This window comes from Coturnix japonica, chromosome 23 (assembly GCF_001577835.2).
Source record: "Coturnix japonica isolate 7356 chromosome 23, Coturnix japonica 2.1, whole genome shotgun sequence".
NCBI classification, from domain to species: domain Eukaryota; kingdom Metazoa; phylum Chordata; class Aves; order Galliformes; family Phasianidae; genus Coturnix; species Coturnix japonica.
The window spans coordinates 287,653-306,849 of record NC_029538.1 but is presented as its reverse complement, the minus strand read 5'-3'; the positions used below and the strand labels follow the sequence as shown (position 1 = coordinate 306,849).

The window sequence follows — 19,197 nt, the reverse complement described above, 5'->3', positions numbered from 1 at the left end:
GAAGCAGGTCTATCAGTCTAGTGGTCAAGGACCCCATCTCTGGTGGCCCCACTGCTGCAGCCCCAGGAACAGTGCTGCTCAGGATCAGCAGTCGCAGGGAGCGGTGTCTTTGCTGGCAAGGAACACTTCAAGTGCAGGAATTTGGATGCCTCACTGCAAAAACAGTGGGTCAAGTGTAAGGTGACATTCTTGGCCCCCTGCTTTATTTCCGATGTTTTTTCTAGGAGAAAGCCTACTGCTCCCCTACACCCTGCTCACTACCTGCCCAAAGCAGCTTTGTGCTCACATTTGCCATCAGGGATGTGCAAGCAGTTAAAGATTTGTTAGAAAAGCAACATCATTTTTCGCTTTCTTATTGAGAAATCAAAGACCTCATGTGACCATATGGATGACTTAACACATTTATAGACCAGGAAGGAAGTTGAACTGCGCTGCTCGCTCTGCTCTGCAGTGAGGTGGCTGCTGCAGACTGAACTGCTGCAACTCCCAGCAGAGCAGAGGGACCCCAACATGACCGCCCAAACCAAGCCCCCAAAATGCTGCTTCTTCAACATCAAGACAGCAACTCTTGCTCTTGGCATCTTCCACATGGTAAGTGACAGAATGGGGGATGGAGGGAAACGAAAGAAGCATGTGAGCAATGCTTGCAGAAGGTACGAGCACTACAGGCCATGGAGTTCCCTGACTATTGACTTTCATGTTTTGCCAAAAGCAAAAGACAAATGGTTCAAGGGGAATGTACAAAGAGGGAGGTCAGGTGGGAGGGGAGGAGAGAGCAGGAAGAAGTTTATTACAGTTGTATATTTTAAAACTGTTATCCCCAGCTTTACCCATTGGAGCTCATGGAAACCAATTCAGGAGCTCTTGCTCATGCTGGGAGACATCTGGTGCAGCTGCCTGGAGCTGCTGGCTGCAGCCGGGCAGCACAGGGAACATTCGGGATGTTTCTTCCCCCATTTGGAGACATTTCACCCCCCATTTAGGCTGCAGAGATGTGCTTTCAGGTGGCCTCACATCATACTGAGGATGTGGCTTCTTGCACGGAGAGCGCACACTTAAAATAATCCCTTCTGCTGCACTGGGGGCGCACAGTCACACATTGGGAGCATGCGGTGTGATAACATCTAATGGAGACCCGGCCTTTCTCCATGCACAGAAGTGGAGTGAGGGGAACTGTCACCCGCAAGGATGTGCTTGGCATGGGCATGTCATGGTCCCTACAGCATTCCTCTTGCAGCTGGAGCAGGCCAGACATGCCCTCACTATACCACAGCCACCTTCTTGCTCACACAGAGCTGAGATTGGGGTCCAGCATGAGGTGACGTAGCAGCTTTGACTCCCATAATGCCATCCCTGTGTCCATTGATGGAGCACTGAACTCATGCAATGAAGGGCAACAGAAACTGACGATGGGTTTAGTTGCTGATTTGGATAGTGGGATAAAGTGAAAGCATTCAGCAAAGGATGATTATAGATCAAGTCCAAACTCAACCCATCCCCACCATGCCCACCGACCATGTCCCTCAGTGCCACATCCCCATGGCTCTGGAACATCCCCAGGGACATTGGGTCCACCACTCCCTGTGCAGCTGTGCCATTAATGGTCACATAAGATAGTTCCACACCAGCTCAGAACAGCAGAGCTTCCCCCTGGCACTATGTGGAATCCAGGTGCTGCAATGGCATTTCCAATGACAATTTTTAATCATTTGGGGTCCTTGAACTGTGATGAGATTGCAATTTTATATCCTCCTTTGCCTTCTGCTTTTTGAGCATCTAGATTACAGCCCAGGCAGGCTTCTCTTTCACCACGGACTCAAAGCTCATAATCTCACTGTGTTAAAGAAACAGGAATTGCTGTATCTCTTTGTGCAGACTTCTGACCCCAAATGACAAAAACTGAACCATATGAAAGCAGAGAGTTTGCAGCAGAGCAGAAGCAATTTCTGATGACCAATTAAACATAGAGCCATCGCAGAGGGATGACCTACTTGGAAATGGGACCCTCATAGGAAGCACTCCCAAGGTTTGAAGAGGAAGTGGCTAAATTAAAGGGAGGAAACGCATGACAAGGAGCTACAGGCATGGCACGTGATGCAAGCTGCCTGGTGCCAGTGGAGAATCAGAAGCACAGAGAGAAAGGGAAGTAATCTTTCCTAGCTGGAGGGTGAATCACAAAGCCTGCTCTGTGCCCCTCCAAATGCTTCAAAACAAAACACATTTTTCTAACACTTGTTTCACTGTGGTGCCAGTAGATATTCCCAGTTTGTACCAGCATTTACTGGAAGAGAATGAGGTCAGCTCATGGTGCTGTTGGCCAGCGGGGAAACCTTCATTTCCAATGACATAATGTGGAAGATTTGTTGTTGAAAAAATCGTGTCGAAGACTTCCAGTTGAGTTTTGAACAGCAAAAGGCAGAGCCTTGGGGAGAGGCTTCACAGTGTTCTCGGGAAGGAGACTGCCACTGTATTTTGCAGTAGATGGTCTTAGCATACTGCTTTCAGAGATAACACAGAAGAATAGCAGCAAGCTTTCGTATTTCCTACATTTTCTCTGCCTTTTTATGATGTCATGTTGCTGCAGCTTGGCAGAGGGAGGGAAAGGGTAAAGGGAATTTATAACTCGGTGACACAGATGATTTGCCACATCAATACTGTTCATTTGTATCAATATAAATTATTGCTGTGGGTCCCAGTGATGAATCATAGTGATGCTGGGTGATAGCAGTGCCATCAAACACAAGCTCTCAGGCTTCCTGGTGATATCTTGTACTCCTATAAATTAGATCTATCTTACTACTGATCTCTCCGTAGACAGCTGAAATAAATGTGGATGTTCTCAAACAAATGGGGAAGGAGAAGAAGGGAGATGAGGAGGGGACAGTTGTGTGATTAGCAAAGCTTCAAGAGGTGTCGGGTAGTGACTTTGAAAGGAAGCATGGAGGAATTTGTCCTCCTGCTCATTGACAAGAAGAGACTCCAAGTTATTTGGTGCAGCTTCAGGAGCAAAGCCCGGCTGTTGCTTCTGTGCATAGACAGAAAAGTGACAGTTCTTTTGCTACTCATTCTTAACTACAAAGGTCTTGGAAAGTGGCATCTCGTTGGGTTGACCTGTCATAGCTTTAGTACTTCATGAGCAGAGCTCCATCTCTGAGATCTTCCCCAGGTCCAGCCCTCACTGTGGCCGTGGTTCATGTTGGCATGAAGCCGTGCTGTCAGCAGTCTGTGGCTGCCCTGGGATGTTCCCTCATACTCCCAGAGCATCTCTATCACATGAACAGGGAGGGAAAAAGAAGCAGCGGGAAGGAAAAGATAAAATGTTCTGAACCACAGCAACCACTTTCAAATTAAAGTAAGAAGTGAAGCACTGAAAGTAAAGCACTTATATGAGGCACCATTTGACATCACAGCACCAGGTGTCATCATCCTGAATGCACAGAAATCAGGAGCCCTCAAAGCACATTCATGCCCCCGCTGACCCCTGCTCATTGCAGCATCAGGCTCTTTACAGAGCCTGTGTGTGAGAAAAGTAGCACGTGTCACACCAAGGCCATGTGCACACATATAAATAATTTGGAGGTTAGTCAAGCTACACAGGTTTCAGCAAATAAAAAGTACCTGAAGCAACATCTTACAGCAGCTTAACCCTACCATAGCTGTAGCAAATATCCCCCAGGGAATGGGGGCTGCGTGCAACATGCTGTTAAGTTTCTGCCTCACAAGATACGCTTTTGCTTGCTCAGGTTATCTGCTTTGGGTTAACGGCTCACCGTACCTCTGTCCTGCACTGTTTGGTGATGTCACCAACCTTCCTCCAACTTCTTAGCCTCACTGTGGGGCTTCAGTTACCTTCCGTTCTTAGCAGGAATAAATGGGGTTGTCATGGGCCAGGCAGTGGGATGCCAAATGCAGAGGTGGGTGATGGAGGGATCTCCTGGCCATGATTTACTCATAGGATGAGGAGCTCAGAAATGACCACCAGAGCTTTGTCTCTTCCCTCATTGCAGTTCAGTGGCTCATTGTTTCTATGCAAAATTAACTTAAAGCGAAGTTTCACTTAAAATGTCTACTCACTAACCTTCTGTTTATATTTGGTTTGGCTATCTGATATAGGACTGACGTTCATTTGGTTGCTTTTTCAACGCTTGCAAGGATCTCAGGTTGTCCTTCTTTTTATTGTCCCTCTGACAGGCACTGGGGATGGTCCTTTGTGCTGAAGCTTTGGCTCTGGATGTGAATTCATCTGGGATTCCATCTCCTGCATCTCCTGTCTTTCAGGAAACATGTGGATGCTTTGGGTTCAAGTCTTTTGCTTTCCTCTACTTAACAGAAACCTGAAAAAGCAATTTCTTCCTTGGTTACCCATGCTGTCATTTGAGGAGTTTGACCAGTAGCAGCAATAAGGAAAGTGAAATCTCTTTGGGAGCATGTGCTCATCAGAAATGAAGTATTCCAAGGACCTCTCTTCTGGAAACAGCATTTGTTGTTTTGCAAAGAAGGTTGATTGGTTTGGTTTTGGGGATAGTGGGAGAGGCTACATTTGTTTCCTGTCTTTGCCACACAGCAGTGGCAAAGCTTTGCTTCCTCATTTCTGGCCCAATGCAAAGTCTTTCCCTCCATGCCTCTTTCTTTTGCCTGCAATACCTCCTGTAGAGCAGGAGGTGTATGACTGTGCATTACTGCAGCCTGAGCTCTCAAAAAGAACAAATCATCTCTTCTGCTTGCTTAACTGTGTAGCTTTTTTTTTGTCTCCTGCAGTTGCTTGTTTTGCGCTGTTGCCCACACACAAAGTTTGCAAACAGGAGCACAACCACAACAGTTCCGTTTCCTCCTTGCCTGCGTCACTTCTTTAAGCGAGTGTTAACACAGAAGGCTGTGGCAGCTATTGTGGACAACCTGTTTCAGCTACACAGTACCATGCTTGTGCTGACTGTGGTGCCAGATACAGACTTCCTTTCTGCATCGTCACAGGACAACCCCAGTGCAGAGCAGACAAATACCTTCCCTCACTCATCTCTTCCCAATGACCTCTTCTTCATCGACTGTTCTTTTTTCAGTGCCTCAGGCATGATGAATGTGTGCTCCCAGTGCTGGACTTGGTGGGGTGATGGAAACATGTTTGCGTCATTCTTTTTTTTTCTTTGGGGAGAAATGAGAGAAAATCCATCCAGATAGGTTCAGTGTGGTATCACTTCAAAATACCATTGGAGAGCCACCCTGCACTTAGGGCTGCAGCCACTGCATGCTCCTTGGAAACAGATTTGTCAAAAGCAGGTTGGTCTGCAGTGGACTGCATTGTGCCTTTTGCCTTTGTTCTCCTAGGTGATGAGCCTTTTGCTGCTGATCGAGTATTCCCTGGAAGTTGCGAGTAGGAAGGGCTACTGCAAAGACCTGGGCAAGGATTACTACAAAACTGGTATGTGCTCGGGATGCTGGAAGGGAGCAGGGGACACTGGGGTCCTACACTGACCTTTCTTTTAGGTTCCTCTTTCATTAAGGTTTGTGAAGACCACCAAGATCACCATGTCCAACCCCAACCAATCCCCACATCTCTCAGTGCCACATCTCCACATTTCTTGAGCACCTCCAGGGACGGTGACTCCACCACTTCTCTTGGCAGCTGTGCCATCACCCTTCCAACTCCAGCTGCTTTGTCTCCAAGTCCCTGGTGGTCTGGGCATCACATGAGTTGCCTGCAAGAAGCAGCCATGCTGTTCCATATCTCACACACAGTCCCAAGCATCACATTTGTCACAAATGATTGAATTCCTACACATTTCATGTGGGGTGAGAAAATTTTAAAGCTCAAGATTTAAAAGAAAACAGCTCCCCCAACCTCAAATATTACTAAACCAGAAAAAAAATTTGCATGAAGCAGTTGGGGAGAACAGATGCACGGTGCTTTTTCCTTTTCTTAGTCACTTTCTGCTGTAAAACCGCAGGCTGACATACCCCTTTTGCACTGTGCTCAGGATAGAGGAAATCAGAGTCCTTCGCCCTGCGGTGCCTCACCATACAAAGCCATAAGGAACCACATAGGAAAAAAAGCCCACAGCAGGAAGGATTTGCCTGTCCCCTGCTTTTCCAGTGTTTCCTTGCCCCAGGCTGCAGAAATCCACAAAAGTGGAGGAGAAGTCAGGGTGGGTTGGAGGGAACTCAATACCCAACTCGCATGATTGCTTTCTGCAGAGCTTCCTCCTTCCACTTGGCTCCTCCTCCCAAGTGTTTCAAAGGGCTCTGCCTGGGAGGTGGAGGGCACTTTCTAATTACAGTTGGAATGAAGACAGTGCAACTCTTCTATTCCCAAAAACAAGCAGGGAAACAAGGCAGCCAAACAGTATAAAAAGTTCAATTTGACTTCAGAACACAGATGGAAGAGCTGGAGAACAGTGTGGGGAGAGGTTCTGTGGATGTCCTCAGTATAGGCTGCTCTATCTGTAGAAGAGCTTGGGTTGGAAGGGGTGTCAAGTTTAAAACCATTCCCCCTGGTCCTATCATTGTCTGTCCTAGTAAAAGGTTGATTTCCCTCCTGTTTATAACCTCCCTTTAAATACTGGAAGGCCATAATGAAGTTTCCCAGCAGCCTTCCCTTCTCTAGGCTGAATCAACCCACATCCCTCAGTCTGTCTTCATAGAGAGATGCTCCAGACCTCTGACCATATCTGTGGCCTTTCTCTAAACCCTCTGCCAAAGCTTCACTTCCTTCCTGTGCTGGAGGCCCCAGACTTGGATGCAGTACTCCAGATGGGGACTCACAAGGACTCGTAGTAGAAGGGAACAATCCTCTCCCTGCCCTGCTGTGACCCCTCTTCTCATGCAGCCCAGGGTACCGTAGGCCTTCTGGGCTTCAGGTGCACACTGCTAGCTCATTAAGTTTTTCATCTAACAGGAAACCAAAGCGGGGATGCTGTCAAGGAGTTCTCCTAGTCTGTATACATACTTAGGATTACCCCAATGCAAGTGCAAAACCTTGCACTTTTCTTTGTTGAACCTCATTAGCTTCATGTGGGCCTATCTTTTGAGTTTGTCAAGGTGCCTCAAGGTGCATCTTTTCCTTCAGCTGCATCAGCTGCACCACTCATCTTGCTGTCATCAGCAATCTGCTGAGGATACCCTTGATCCCATCATCTATGTCACTGGTAGTGATGTTAAAGAGCATCAGCCCCAAGACAGACCCCTGAGGGACACCACTAGTCACCACCTCCAACTGGACATACAGTCATTGACCACCGTTGTCTGACTGGGACAATTCAGCCAATTCCTTATCCACCAGATAGTCTACCCTTCAAATCCATAACTCTCCAATTTGGAAATAAGGATGTGCTGGGGGACCTTGTCGAAGGCCTTGCAGAATTGCAGGTAGATGGCATCACTTGCCCTTCCTTTGTCCACCAGTGCCATCACTTCACCATAGAAGACCACCAGATTGGTCAGACACAACTTTTCCCTGCTGAAGCCATACTGGCTGTCTCAGATCACCTGCTGATCCCTCATGTGCCTTAACATGTCTTCTGGGAGGATCTGCTCCATGATCTTCCCAGGCTCAGAGGTGAGGCTCACCGATCAGTAGTTACCCAGGAAGGAGAACTGGGATTGTTTTTGCCATTGCTGGGACAGTGTGGAGGATGACAAGATCAGCTGTCTTTAGGAGAAATGCTCTGTTCCTAGCTGCCTCTCCTTGCTGCCTTGGTTTATAGGATGCTGCAGGCAGGGTAGCACCAAGAGCACTCCTCTGAAAGCTGCTTTTCAGTAGAAGTTGATCAAGAGATTTGTAGATCTACTAAAAATACAACACTAAAACAGGAAGAATATCCAATACCTTCTCTATTCATCCTGAAGGTTAGTGGGATCAACGTCAGGATTTTAACTGGTCTAAAGCTGGTCTAACTTTAACACTTGGTGCTTAAGAGATAGAACAAGAATAATCTGGCTAGGCAGAAGGAACAGGAGACAAATGGTCGTGTGGCATTTTGGGACATTCAGTTGCAATTTGTAAGAGCCAGGTTCACATCTCAATGCTCTGTTAAACCACAGCATTATGAGTCCTGCTTGCACTTCCCAAACCCATTTATTGGGCCATAAAACAGAAAGGAGTTTCTTGGCATTCATCAAAAATATTACGAGCCACTCAAAGCCCCTCCTGGCTACATACAGGACATAAATCCTGATATGAAGTCAATCAAATATAGACATTTGGTAAATAAATTCTCTGCTTTTCTGCTTGTTGGGAGGGCTTATTTGGTTGCCATTAACTATCTGGCATTTCTTGCTGGCAGTGCAGATGTCCAGCACAGCTCTGCAGAGGCCTTGACATATGCCCTGCCAGCAGCAGCTCCTGTGAACTCATTCTATCCATTCTCCTCTGTTCTCTTTTTGGACTGGGGTTTCCTTTGCTGTTTCCTAAGCCTCCTTCCATGTTTCAGTTCTCATTATGTTGTGGCTAAAAAAAAAGAAATAAATTCAGTATTTATTTAACAAGGTGTAAGTATAAGCAAAGTTCCCTTGTTTCTCCTCATGCATCTATATCTTTTAATGAGCATGTTGCATTCTGCAACTACAGAGAGAGGACGGAGGCAAAGTATTTCACCCTGCAGCTCTATGACCCATGCTACTGTTGGGTGGCTGAATCTTCTTCCTTGCTTGAGTATCTCCTAGATCTCTCCACAGCTTTTGCTGTTTATTAGTTTATCTAAGTCTCAAAATAATTTCCTGACCAGAGTTTTTTCTGCCTAAAACCTCACTCCAGTTTTCATTTTGTTTTACTTTAATATTGTAGCCCAGGATATTTGAACTTCAATCCCATGTGCCTGAATGTGGGAGGTGGACATTAGGCTCCAGCTTTTAGTAATGTGAAATTAATGTTGTCGCTTTTAGCTGATGTCACCACCAGTTTCCTGTTGATCATCATGCTGTTTGTCATCAGCTTCAACCTCCTCTTCGGGGTGTTGAAGGTACGTTCTCCACAAATGTTATTTAGCTGCTTGCTGGGGTCTCTCTGCCATTGTGGACTAGAAAATGCTCACTGAGTGCTGAGGTATGACCATAATGATACCAGTCTTGCTGAGACTGGCATTTAAATCAGGGTTATTTGTTGTGCTGCGGGGTAGAAATACTCTTATTTGGAAATGTTGCTCTATTGCCTCATTTCCATACTCTTGTACAGGTCAGATCTTGGAGGGGTTCCGTAAGTCCCCTTTTAAAGGAGGATTCCCTTCCTATTTAGAGGAGAAATGACCGTGTGCTGTTCTGGGAACCCAGCTTTCTTTGCAGCAGTAAGCTTGGGGCAGCTGAACAACTAATGGAAACTGATTTGATGGGATCAAACATAAAGGTCATGCAGTGAAAGTTCACAGGAACTTTCAGTGCAGAGTGGGAAAAAGAATTAATGTCAATGCCCTTCACTGCTGCTGAAGCTGCCACGGTCATCCCAATGTCTAGAATTAGATGCAGAAATTCCAGGAGAGGTTTTGTTCATGTAGTACCTTAACACATGTCGTTTTAGGTATTGATGGCTGGGCCCATTCTCCCATTCAGAACAGAAATAACTCACATTGATTTTTCTCACAGAAGAGGGAACGCCTCCTGATCCCATTCCTTGCTCTACAAGTCATGGACTTTCTCCTCAGCCTCCTAACAATGTTCAGTTCCTACATCCAAGTCCCAGCCATGGTTTCAGTGTCATCCCTCAGACACACGGTAGGTAACAGGTCATGTCAGGATGCTCTTTGCTTTTTATGGGATGGATTTTCATGATGAAGCAGTTCCTACAGTGGCTGCAATCCTTGGGAGTTAGAAGGTCCACAAGGGCAACTGGTGATAGCAGAGACTAAATTGGGTTTCCCACTTCAGAGACACTTGCTGTTGGTTTTCCTTTCTGCCTCAGGGATCTGGGGAGATATTTTTGAGGTAAGTCAGGAATATCACTGCAGCAGCTAGAGACTTCTTCAGAAGAGCTGGTAGAAACCAACCCAGCAAGATGGTTTGCCCAGTATTATGGTTTGTATAAATGAATTAACTAATAGAATGGCTGAGGTTGGAAAGAACCTTAAATAACGTCAAGCCCCAAACAGCTTAGGCTGTAAATTATGATGGAACACAAGCCCATGTAAATAGAAAAATCTATAAAGGTCTTGTAGACATAACCCTGTCCCCTGCCCTTTGTCTGCACAGCAGGAACACCTGAAGACCCCTTTCCTGGCCCTGCAGCTGCTGGACTTCTGCCTGAGCATCCTGACCCTCTGCAGCTCCTACATGGAGGTTCCCAGCTACCTCAGCCTCAAGTCTGCAGACAACAGAGTAGGTGGTGAGCACCTTGTGTGACCCTGGCAGAGGGGACAAGTGTTTGACTGAGACCCCCTCCCTCTTTTCACAGGGCTTTCTGCCAGCCCTGGAGAAGTTACCAACAGAGGAATATGCTAAAGTGATGGTCACCTTCACTGTTGCGTTCATTGCTGTCCTCTTCGTGAAGGTAAATGGCTGCAGGGTGTGGTGAGCAGTGAGGGCAGAAAGGAAGCTTTGCTGCCTGAGGGATAGGAGGAAGTGGCTTTTACTTCTCTCTCAAATCTGCCAGAGCCATAGAAAGCTTCTTGGGTCTCCCCTTGGGAGCAATAGGAGCTACGCTTCAGTGAGGGTCTGATAATCAGATCTCTCATGATTCTGAGGGCGTGAGTTATAAAGGAAGCTCCCCCTGTATTTAAGAACTATGACTGGCCATTCATCTCTAAAAGGATAAGATGTCTGAAAACGAATTATAGGAAACTCTTCTACTATTGTACAACAAAATCAGTGAGGTCGTTAAGCAGCAGGTTGGATCTTCCACTTGGGTAAGTTGCTGTGTCTGTGCTGATGCAAAGAGAGTTATGCAGTCAGATGTCCTGAAACTTAATTAAAAGCAATGAGCTGCTGAGTTTTGCTTACATCTTAGAAAACTGCATCATGTGAGACTTCCTGCACAGTGAGAGGGTTTCTCTTCTTCTTGCTTCAATGGATCAGAGAACAGATTTTTCACTGAGAGGTTTAGAAAAGAAAACTGCATCTCTCCAGGTAGAGAGCAGATTCTGCACAGTGACAATTGCTACTTGTTGGCTGGAAAGCATTTTTTCTTATCTAGACTCTTCCCAGGTGGCCTGAACAAACAGAGTGAAATGGAGAGTCCTGTGCAATGCACTATGAATGTGACTTCAGCATATCTCAATGTTTGCATAAACTGACCAGTAAGAGTGGAGGTAACTCTGCAACCCAACTGGCCGTGTCACCTGGCAAATCAGTTGGTTTGAATTTCCTACAGGGCCAGCTATAGCAAAATCAAAGAAAATAAACATAAATATATATTTCTTTAATTATTGTAACTTTATAAAATTTATTTGGGGATTATTTGGGAGTTGAGTGGGGTTTTTTAGTACAGTTATTATGATAGCTTCAGGGTATCGCTTGTTTTGCTCTTCTATATGAAGAAGCTTTTGGTATGGGGAGGTTTTTGCAGTGTTCCCTGGAGGTGGTCAAAAAAGGTTTTACCTTCTCATCTCCATAAGTCAATTTGAGAGACAGATTCCCTCAACTCAGATACTCCATTCTTTGTTCTCATTCTTTGTCTTGGCTTTGTGACAAGGCAAACAGTCCTCATTGTTATGGGAAACCCTAAGCTACAGGGCCTGTTCCTGGGACATACAACTCCCTGTGTTCTTTAGAAAATGCCAACTGTTTTTAAAGTACAGCCTTACGCCAATGAAAACAAGAGACACATGACTTCGCCTCACTGCACAGTGCAGGGAAAATATTTATTTCACATGGTATGTTTCACAGGCCTTGCCTATTTTCTGGTGCCACAATCTGTCAATCGATCCATTTTTCTCAGAAAATCTCTTCATTTACCGCATTGTGTAACACCACGAGGTGCAAGGCAGGCCTGTCAGAAAACTGACACTAATGGAAACATGAAGTTTTCTTGAAAAAGACGTCCTTTGAGGTCAGTCCTAGTTGACAAAGGGGCCCTGGATCTCTGGGAGGTGAATGTTGTACCCATCCATGTGTTTCTGAAACACCGGGACTTTGAAGCCTGCTCAGAAAAATAACATGAAAATTGGCATGTTTTCCTTTCCTGCGTGATGACATTGGACACTCAGCATGCCTATAGTCCTACTGACTTCACAACAGTGTGCTGCTCTGAGCAGATGGAGTTGCCACCCTTCCAACAAAGGATCAGGACAGACCGTTTTAAAGGCTTGGAATGTGTAGTGTCAGGCTTCTCTCAAGGCCTGAGAGAAGATGGTGGTGGGATGATGGCAAACATAGAAATGCTTTTGTTGACCTGCGGTGCCAAGGCAGACTTCCCTTTCTCTTTCCTTTTCAGGCCTATATGTTCAAATGTGTCCTGAGCTGCTTTAAGTACATTAAAGCCAGTAAGAGAGAGGAGGTGAAGGTTGACCCACAGGCAGTTGAGAAGGTGAGTAAAGGTTTATGTCATGAAAAGTCAGGGTTTAGATAGCGTGATGCTTCATGATCCTTATGTTTGCTCCTTTGGTGGTACAAGAGAGAGGCCAGCACTTCAAATGTGCATTAACAGGTATTAAAAATCAATTCCCAATTATGTAAAATTCCTTTCAATTTACTCCTTTGTAAAACCTTCCAAAGGCAATTGTATTTGCAAGGAAGCTGATACTCAGACTTTGGGCAAAGTAAATAAATGGGAATATATCACCCAATCTCTGACTTGAAGGTGTGTTTTTAATTTCAGATCAACTTTTGTTTCTGTGTCTGATAGTGTCATTCACATTCCAAATTAAGATTGGATCGGTGTCTGAGAGATCTGGTGCATCACCCTTCATTTTAATGAATGTCCTTATGCAAAATATTGATGATAGCCAATAGCAGCATCCAACTGCTCTGACACAAAGAAGGGAAATTTAAGACCTCCAAAAAATGAAAGATACTTGAGGAAGAGAAACATAGCCAAGATCAAGGCCATTTGGAACCCTTCGTGTATCCAAAGCATGACTAATGGTCTTCTCTTTCAGGCCGTTCTGCCATCTTATGAAGAAGCCTTGGAGTTGCCTTCCAAGGAATGCCCACCACCCTATGTAGCAATCTAAACTCTACTCATGGAGAGAAGACAGAGTTCTGTTGTTGGTGCCTCTTGTCCCTTCTGTCAGATACTCAGCCTCTCTGAGAAGCCCTCACTTTGCAGCAGCATCAAGCTTGTTGCACTCTAGCTCGCTTTATGAGCTCATGAAGAGCAGCAATGAACCATTGGAGCTGGTGCCTCATTAACAGTTTTGAGCTGGTAATACTGAGTTGCAGTGCTGATTTTAATAAACTTGGTATTAGGCATCTTAGAGGTTCCCATCACTGGGCTCTGACATCTGCCAGGCATTTAGCCTGGATCCCTTGGTAGGCTTATTTACCCCAGCAGGATGCTGTCTCTTATCTGTCTTACATCTCTAACCCAGCAGCTGAGGCATTTAAGAAGTAGAACAAGGGGAAAAACAGGCAATAACCTTTTTTCTGCTTTCTGAGGTAGCCCAAATCTGACGTATACTATGCTTACTAGCATCTTTTAATGAGGACCTAAGGGAAAGGAGTTAGCAAAAGAATGAAGTTCTCAACAACACACTCTCATTCTATCTGCTTATGATCATGACTGAGTTTGTATTCCAGAATATAAAACATGCTGGAGTTGTGACGGTGTTGCTCTGCCATTTTATACCCAAGAGTTTGCTTTTTTTTATTATTTTTTACTTTTTTGCTTTTACTGTGACTTTGATGAGTTTCAGTAATAAAAAGCCTGTTAACAGCTTCAATCTTTTACTGTCTGATTTCTGAAGGGTTGGCACATTCATGACCCATGCTGACTGCACAGGTCCGTCTGTGTAAATGCTGGTGAATGATGTTGCTACAACTTAGCATCTGCTTCCTTTTTTGGATGGCTCCATGCCTTTTCAAAAGTGTAATCTGCTCAGTAACAACTACTCCAACATCATCTACATTGTAAGACAAAGCCTAGGATTCTTGCTCTGCTCTGAAACTTCAATGAATGATTTGCCGGTGTTCATTTGATGTCTAAAAGAGATGGTGATGATAATGATATTGACCATATACCTGAGCTGCTTTTCACTGCTGAAAAGCAGTGATTTCCTTGTTATACTCCCGAAAACCAGGCTGAACACTGATGTGATCAGTGTGATCAAAGAGTCATAGAATCCTTAGAGTTGGAAGGGACCTTTACAGCCCATCTAGTCCAGCTGCCCCACAATGAGCAGGGACAGGCACAGCTCCATCAGGTTGCCGTGGACCTGATCCAGCCTCGCCTTGAAAGTCTCCAGGGATGGGACATCCACCACATGAGGTTCACCTGGGCCCACTGTTCAAGTCAGTCTAGATCCCAGTGGGTGGCATCCCATCCCTCATATCTAACTGGATGGTGTTAAAAATCCTTTCTTAAATCTCTTTAAGTGGTTCGAATTCTGATCTGCATTTTAACCAAAGTAGCTAAAATAGAATCATAGAATCATTAAGGTTGAAAAAGAACAACAAAATCATCAAGTCCAACCAAAATAGGCTCAACGCACTGCCTGCAGGGATGGGGTTGGTTACAAAGTGAATGTAGAGGAGCTGAGCCTTCAGGTACACACCTGATCTATGAAATTAACCTGATGTTTCATGGTTCTTAGCAAGCTAAATTATCTCTCTGCTTCATTCAATATTTCCTCTACGGGGCTCAGAATAGTTCCCTGTGAGAGCCTGACTCAGAAAACCATGAAATCTGATAAAATGTATAGATTTATTGTGAGTTTCCAGCCAGGTTGGGGTCTGAGTTCTAGACGGGAAATCGTTTGGGTTTTCTGAAATGTTAGAAGATTTGGCCAACACAAACAAAACGCAAGCTGTCACAAGCTTTCTAAGAAGTCAGACGATGGCACTATCAATGCTGGTTTTGAGTCTGATAAAAGACTCTTTTTAATATGTTACTCTTACACAGTTTTCTCTCCTTTAAATTGATTTACTGATGTGAGTCTCCAAAATAGGTTTAGAACCAATTCACACTTGTATGCTTAATGCTGCTCCACACTTCCTTTTTTTCTTTTCTTTTTCTCAGTGCAGAGGAAAAATGAGCAGCAATTTTTTGATACAGACAGAAGATTGAGCAGATGATGTCAGCACTGACAGGTTAGGTGTGAGAGGGACAGGACCTCCTCCAGAAGCAGCATCTCATGGAGGCAGGTGTGCTCTAGGAGTCAAGATGTTCATCAGATTCCCCATCTGACTCTGATTTCCTTCATCTGACCTGAAACAAGACTTTTTTTGTTTCGGTTTTATTTACATCACTCCCATTTCCCCTTTTGCAGAGAGGAAATTAAGAAACTTAGCTGGAGATAAGTGATTCACATGAGTAGAAATAGGTCTGTATTGTCTTTCACATTGCTTTGAAAACTTCCCTTGGGTTCAATTTATTGTTCTTCTGTAGGCATCTGTGGGGGAAGATGAGCAAGTCACCAAAGAGCTTACCAGACTCTTTGATAGACCTTATCACAAAGGTGAGACAAAGAACAAGCAGTGTCTGTTTGCATCCGGGCTAGACAGGAGGTTCTTTTGATATGCATTGTTAATCCTGTTACTTTAAAAAAACTTTCATCCTTTATCACTGTTGTTTGGGAGAAGCTGGGACCAATTAACTGATTAGAGGAACTGTTAGAGGAACAGGAATGTCTTGCTTGTAAGTAAACGGTATATAGGATGTATTTTGAACACAATAGAGAGAACTATTCTGATGCTACAAGAAACTAAGAGAACTCTCTAACTCGACTGAGAGCCGACAATGGCATCCTCATGCCATTGCCTTCAGTTGGTTATTTGCTTCAGTCTGCCTCTAGAGGTCCAAGCAAATCATAGAATCATTAAGGTTGGAAAGATCACTAGGGTCATCTAGTCCAACCATCAGCCCATTCCTATGTCTATGAAGACTGCCTGCAGGTAGTGTTCATGGCTGGAAGAGACAAGGTTGTGCTCACTGTCACTGCAGAAGTATCTGTTTTATTGATGAAATGTAGTTATTTTTTGAGCCTCTTTCATTGTGGAAGTATTTACTTTACTGATGTTTTTTCTTGAGGCTCTTTCCCTCAACCTTGAGCTCATCTCACTGAATCAGTGCTGCATACCCAAGAGAGGTGTTGGAAGCTCTCCATGCACCACTCACAGCCTTGTAGACACATGTGTGACAATCCTGTCCAGTGATCAGGAATGTTTTATGGCAAATGAAACCAGTGAGGGCTGCCCCAGAAATCCAGGCCACAGCATTCTGTCAGAGACTTTGACCAAGAAACTCTGATTCTGCAAATAGTCTTTGAGGGTAAACTGCACCAAAGTCAGCAGAAAATACGGTGGATGCAGAACCTGGGGAGGATCAGAAGCATTTTTCTGGCACTGGATTCTATCAGACTTTGAAACAGCATCTGGAAACATGATGCAACTTGTAGCGACTTGGCAAAAACCATGCATAATGCAACAGGAGTGACAGCTCTCAAAATCAGGCAGATCTAGTTGTAGCATCCGCCATGATGGATAGGTCTCCTCTATCCTAAGAGTCTTCTGATGTCCATAAGAGAGCACAAATAGAACTTGAAGAGGGTAAAGACAGAAGCTTGGCAGAATTCCCTGGCACATCCTCAAGCTGATTCAAGCCCTTGTGCTGAGCGACTCCAGAGCAGCCGAGGGAACCCTGGGTGATGGACGTGTGGCAGCTCTCCAGGACTCTGTCACCGCAGACCACCCTGCAAAACGCATGGACCACACTGCCCTGCCTGGCTGCCCTGCTGCCTTCATTCCTACTGCTTTGAGTGGCACCTACAAACCATTCAGGATCAGACTTAGAGCCTGGGATAGCTGCCATGATAATTGCATTAATCAAACATCATTACAAGACATGTTTTTCTTTAGCTTTCCTGTAGACAGTTCATTAAAGTAATTACTTGCATAAGTTGAACGAAGTCACTGCAACTGCTGTTCCCAGTGGTTGGCCCAGAGTGACAGAAGATGACAAGTGTGGTCGTGCATCAGTCCAAAGATTTGCATTGCCTTTGGCTTTCCATCTAGGTGCCCATCCATCAGGCCAGACACCTCATGGACTGCAGCCAAGGATCTCCCTCATCCCTGTCTGCCAGTGTTTTGTAAGACAGCTGCTATTGAGTATGATGATAGCTCTTCTTAGACCATTCCACAGTCTTTACCACTGTGCCTTTGTGCCACAGTCCTTTGGTAAGGTTTGCCATGGTCCAGTTGGTGTTAACACATTTGTTGAAGAGAAAGAGCTGCATTCACAGTGAACTTCAACTTTTACAAGTCTTACATTGCTGCTACATCCAAGCAATTTAGCAGAACAGCTATAAGCCCCTGGGACAAGCCAGCACCACTGGTGCAGAGTTCAAGGCACGGAGGCAGGGCATGAGCTGCCCAACCCTTCCAGGTGGCCAACATCAGAGCCAGGAATAGCGCCCAGGAGGCAACTTGGCCCCAGGGGGATGTGGGCAAAGTTAACACAGCAAATAAAAAATTATCCCTCTGAAATAAATGTGACCCATAAAATACATAAACATTGACTAGTCATAAACAGCATTTACTATTTACGGCATCAGAGCAGAAGGATATTTGCCAGCCATTTGCAGCTTAAAGGATAAACAATACTTCTTTTGATCTCGGGTTGTCAAAAAGGTAGTATTTAAAGCCATTCGTCTCTCTGCAGTCTTTCACCATTTCCATAATCTGTTTTGTACTTTGCACCAATTCCTTCACTGCAAATATCACTTCTTCAGTACAATAGTGGTGCAGTAAATATCCTTTGTGACAATGAAGCCGGCCAGGAAGAGCTCCTCCGCTCCCTGTAACTGATAAAGAAACATCATGGGGATGAAACATGAGAATTGGAGCTTTGACTAAATGGCAGCTTTGGTCACTATTTCTCTGAATATTTGAAAAGTGAAGGCCTGGAAACACATGGGAACATCAAAGGAAGCCTGAAAAAGAGAAAATAAATAAATAAATATAAGACAAAACTGAGTATTTTACTAAACATAGGAGTTTCCTGGTTGCTCGAGGGCAAGAAAGCTGTGTTTACTACAGCTACAAGGTTTGTTTAGAATGAAATACAACTCAACAGTAAACTACTCAGGATTTGGCTGCTCGTCCCTCCCCAAGCCCTTTCCTTGTTCGGTGCCTCCATGGCCAACTGGCGCAACTCAACCGCATCGCCAAACTCTCTCTAGGAACTATTTATGGTCCAGGGCCACAAACACTGTGCTTTCTTTCTATGGAAAATCCAATATTTTAAATGCCATCTCACTGAGCTCTAGCAGAAATTTGGAAGTGTCCTGGCATCATGGTCTGATTTCCTTTTTTGCACAGGAATCCATCGCCTTCTTCTGGATCACTGACATGGATATTACTCAGGGACTGATTCATTTTTATTTGGTCACTTCAGCTCATTATAGAGTGACATTTATACTAACATAATAAATGTGTTTATTGGAGAAATAGATATAAAACTAAAAAGCTTTTTTAAAGAGAATACGTGAGCAAAAGAAATTGGAAAAGTCAAATGCCACATCAAATCAAGGCATTTCTACATTATCAGAACTAAAATGTCATTTTTCATGTCTTTTTCCATGCAATCTATTCCCCTGTGAAATATTTTGTATATATTGTGAGAGAAAGAATCAGCATTTACACAACCCACACTAACAGACATGCTTGTTATATGGCAAATAAGAAGCCATCAGTTTTCCCAGATGACCACATCCCGTGCGTTTGTTTGCTTCATGTATTTCTTACTCTTAAACTGGGCTATACACTTTCCAGCCCCATCACCCTATAGCCGATGTGGTGACTCAAAGAACAAAGGCAGTGGTGTATTTGAGGATTGTCCCCTCCATGTTCTGACATCCATGCACTGCAGCCAGGCTCACTGTATCCAAACCATCTGCTGATGGGCACCAGAGAGCACAAGAGCCCATCAATGGCTTGTCTGTTTACGTTTCAAGTGGTCTCGGGAAGAGCTTTAAATGCATATTTTCCTCTTGAAATATTGAGCCCAGTGTTTTCGTTTTTGGATGCCTAGGGAAAAATTATGTTTCATATTTTAAAAATAAACACTGCTCTTACAGAGGCATAAATGCAGACCTACAGTATCCAGCACACCTTTGCCTCTCGCCT

The 19,197-nt window shown here is 44.6% G+C and overlaps 1 protein-coding gene across 2 annotated transcripts; it reads left to right on the top strand.

Moving 5' to 3' along the window:
• Positions 1 to 274: 274 nt before the first annotated feature.
• On the top strand, positions 275 to 13,796 carry LAPTM5 (lysosomal protein transmembrane 5). Of its 2 annotated transcripts, none has more exons than XM_015883727.2 (8): positions 275 to 591; positions 5,323 to 5,416; positions 8,875 to 8,951; positions 9,568 to 9,696; positions 10,174 to 10,296; positions 10,373 to 10,468; positions 12,350 to 12,442; positions 13,014 to 13,796. In XM_015883727.2, the coding sequence occupies exons 1-8, from the start codon at positions 511 to 513 to the stop codon at positions 13,086 to 13,088; spliced, it is 768 nt and encodes a 255-aa protein (XP_015739213.1). In that variant the 5' UTR covers positions 275 to 510; the 3' UTR covers positions 13,089 to 13,796. The 2 variants fall into 2 exon arrangements, with proteins under 2 accessions (XP_015739213.1, XP_015739212.1); XM_015883726.2 differs by having other exon boundaries at positions 278 to 591; positions 10,171 to 10,296.
• Positions 13,797 to 19,197: the final 5,401 nt, after the last annotated feature.

What these genes read in the sequence shown, in the direction of transcription:
- LAPTM5 (XM_015883726.2), top strand. Translation starts at nt 511, where the DNA reads ATGACCGCCCAAACCAAGCCCCCAAAATGCTGCTTCTTCAACATCAAG. An exon ending in TCAAGTCTGCAGACAACAGA is followed by an intron (nt 10,297 to 10,372) that starts GTAGGTGGTGAG and finishes CTCTTTTCACAG; the next exon opens with GGCTTTCTGCCAGCCCTGGA. An exon ending in TTGCTGTCCTCTTCGTGAAG is followed by an intron (nt 10,469 to 12,349) that starts GTAAATGGCTGC and finishes TTTCCTTTTCAG; the next exon opens with GCCTATATGTTCAAATGTGT.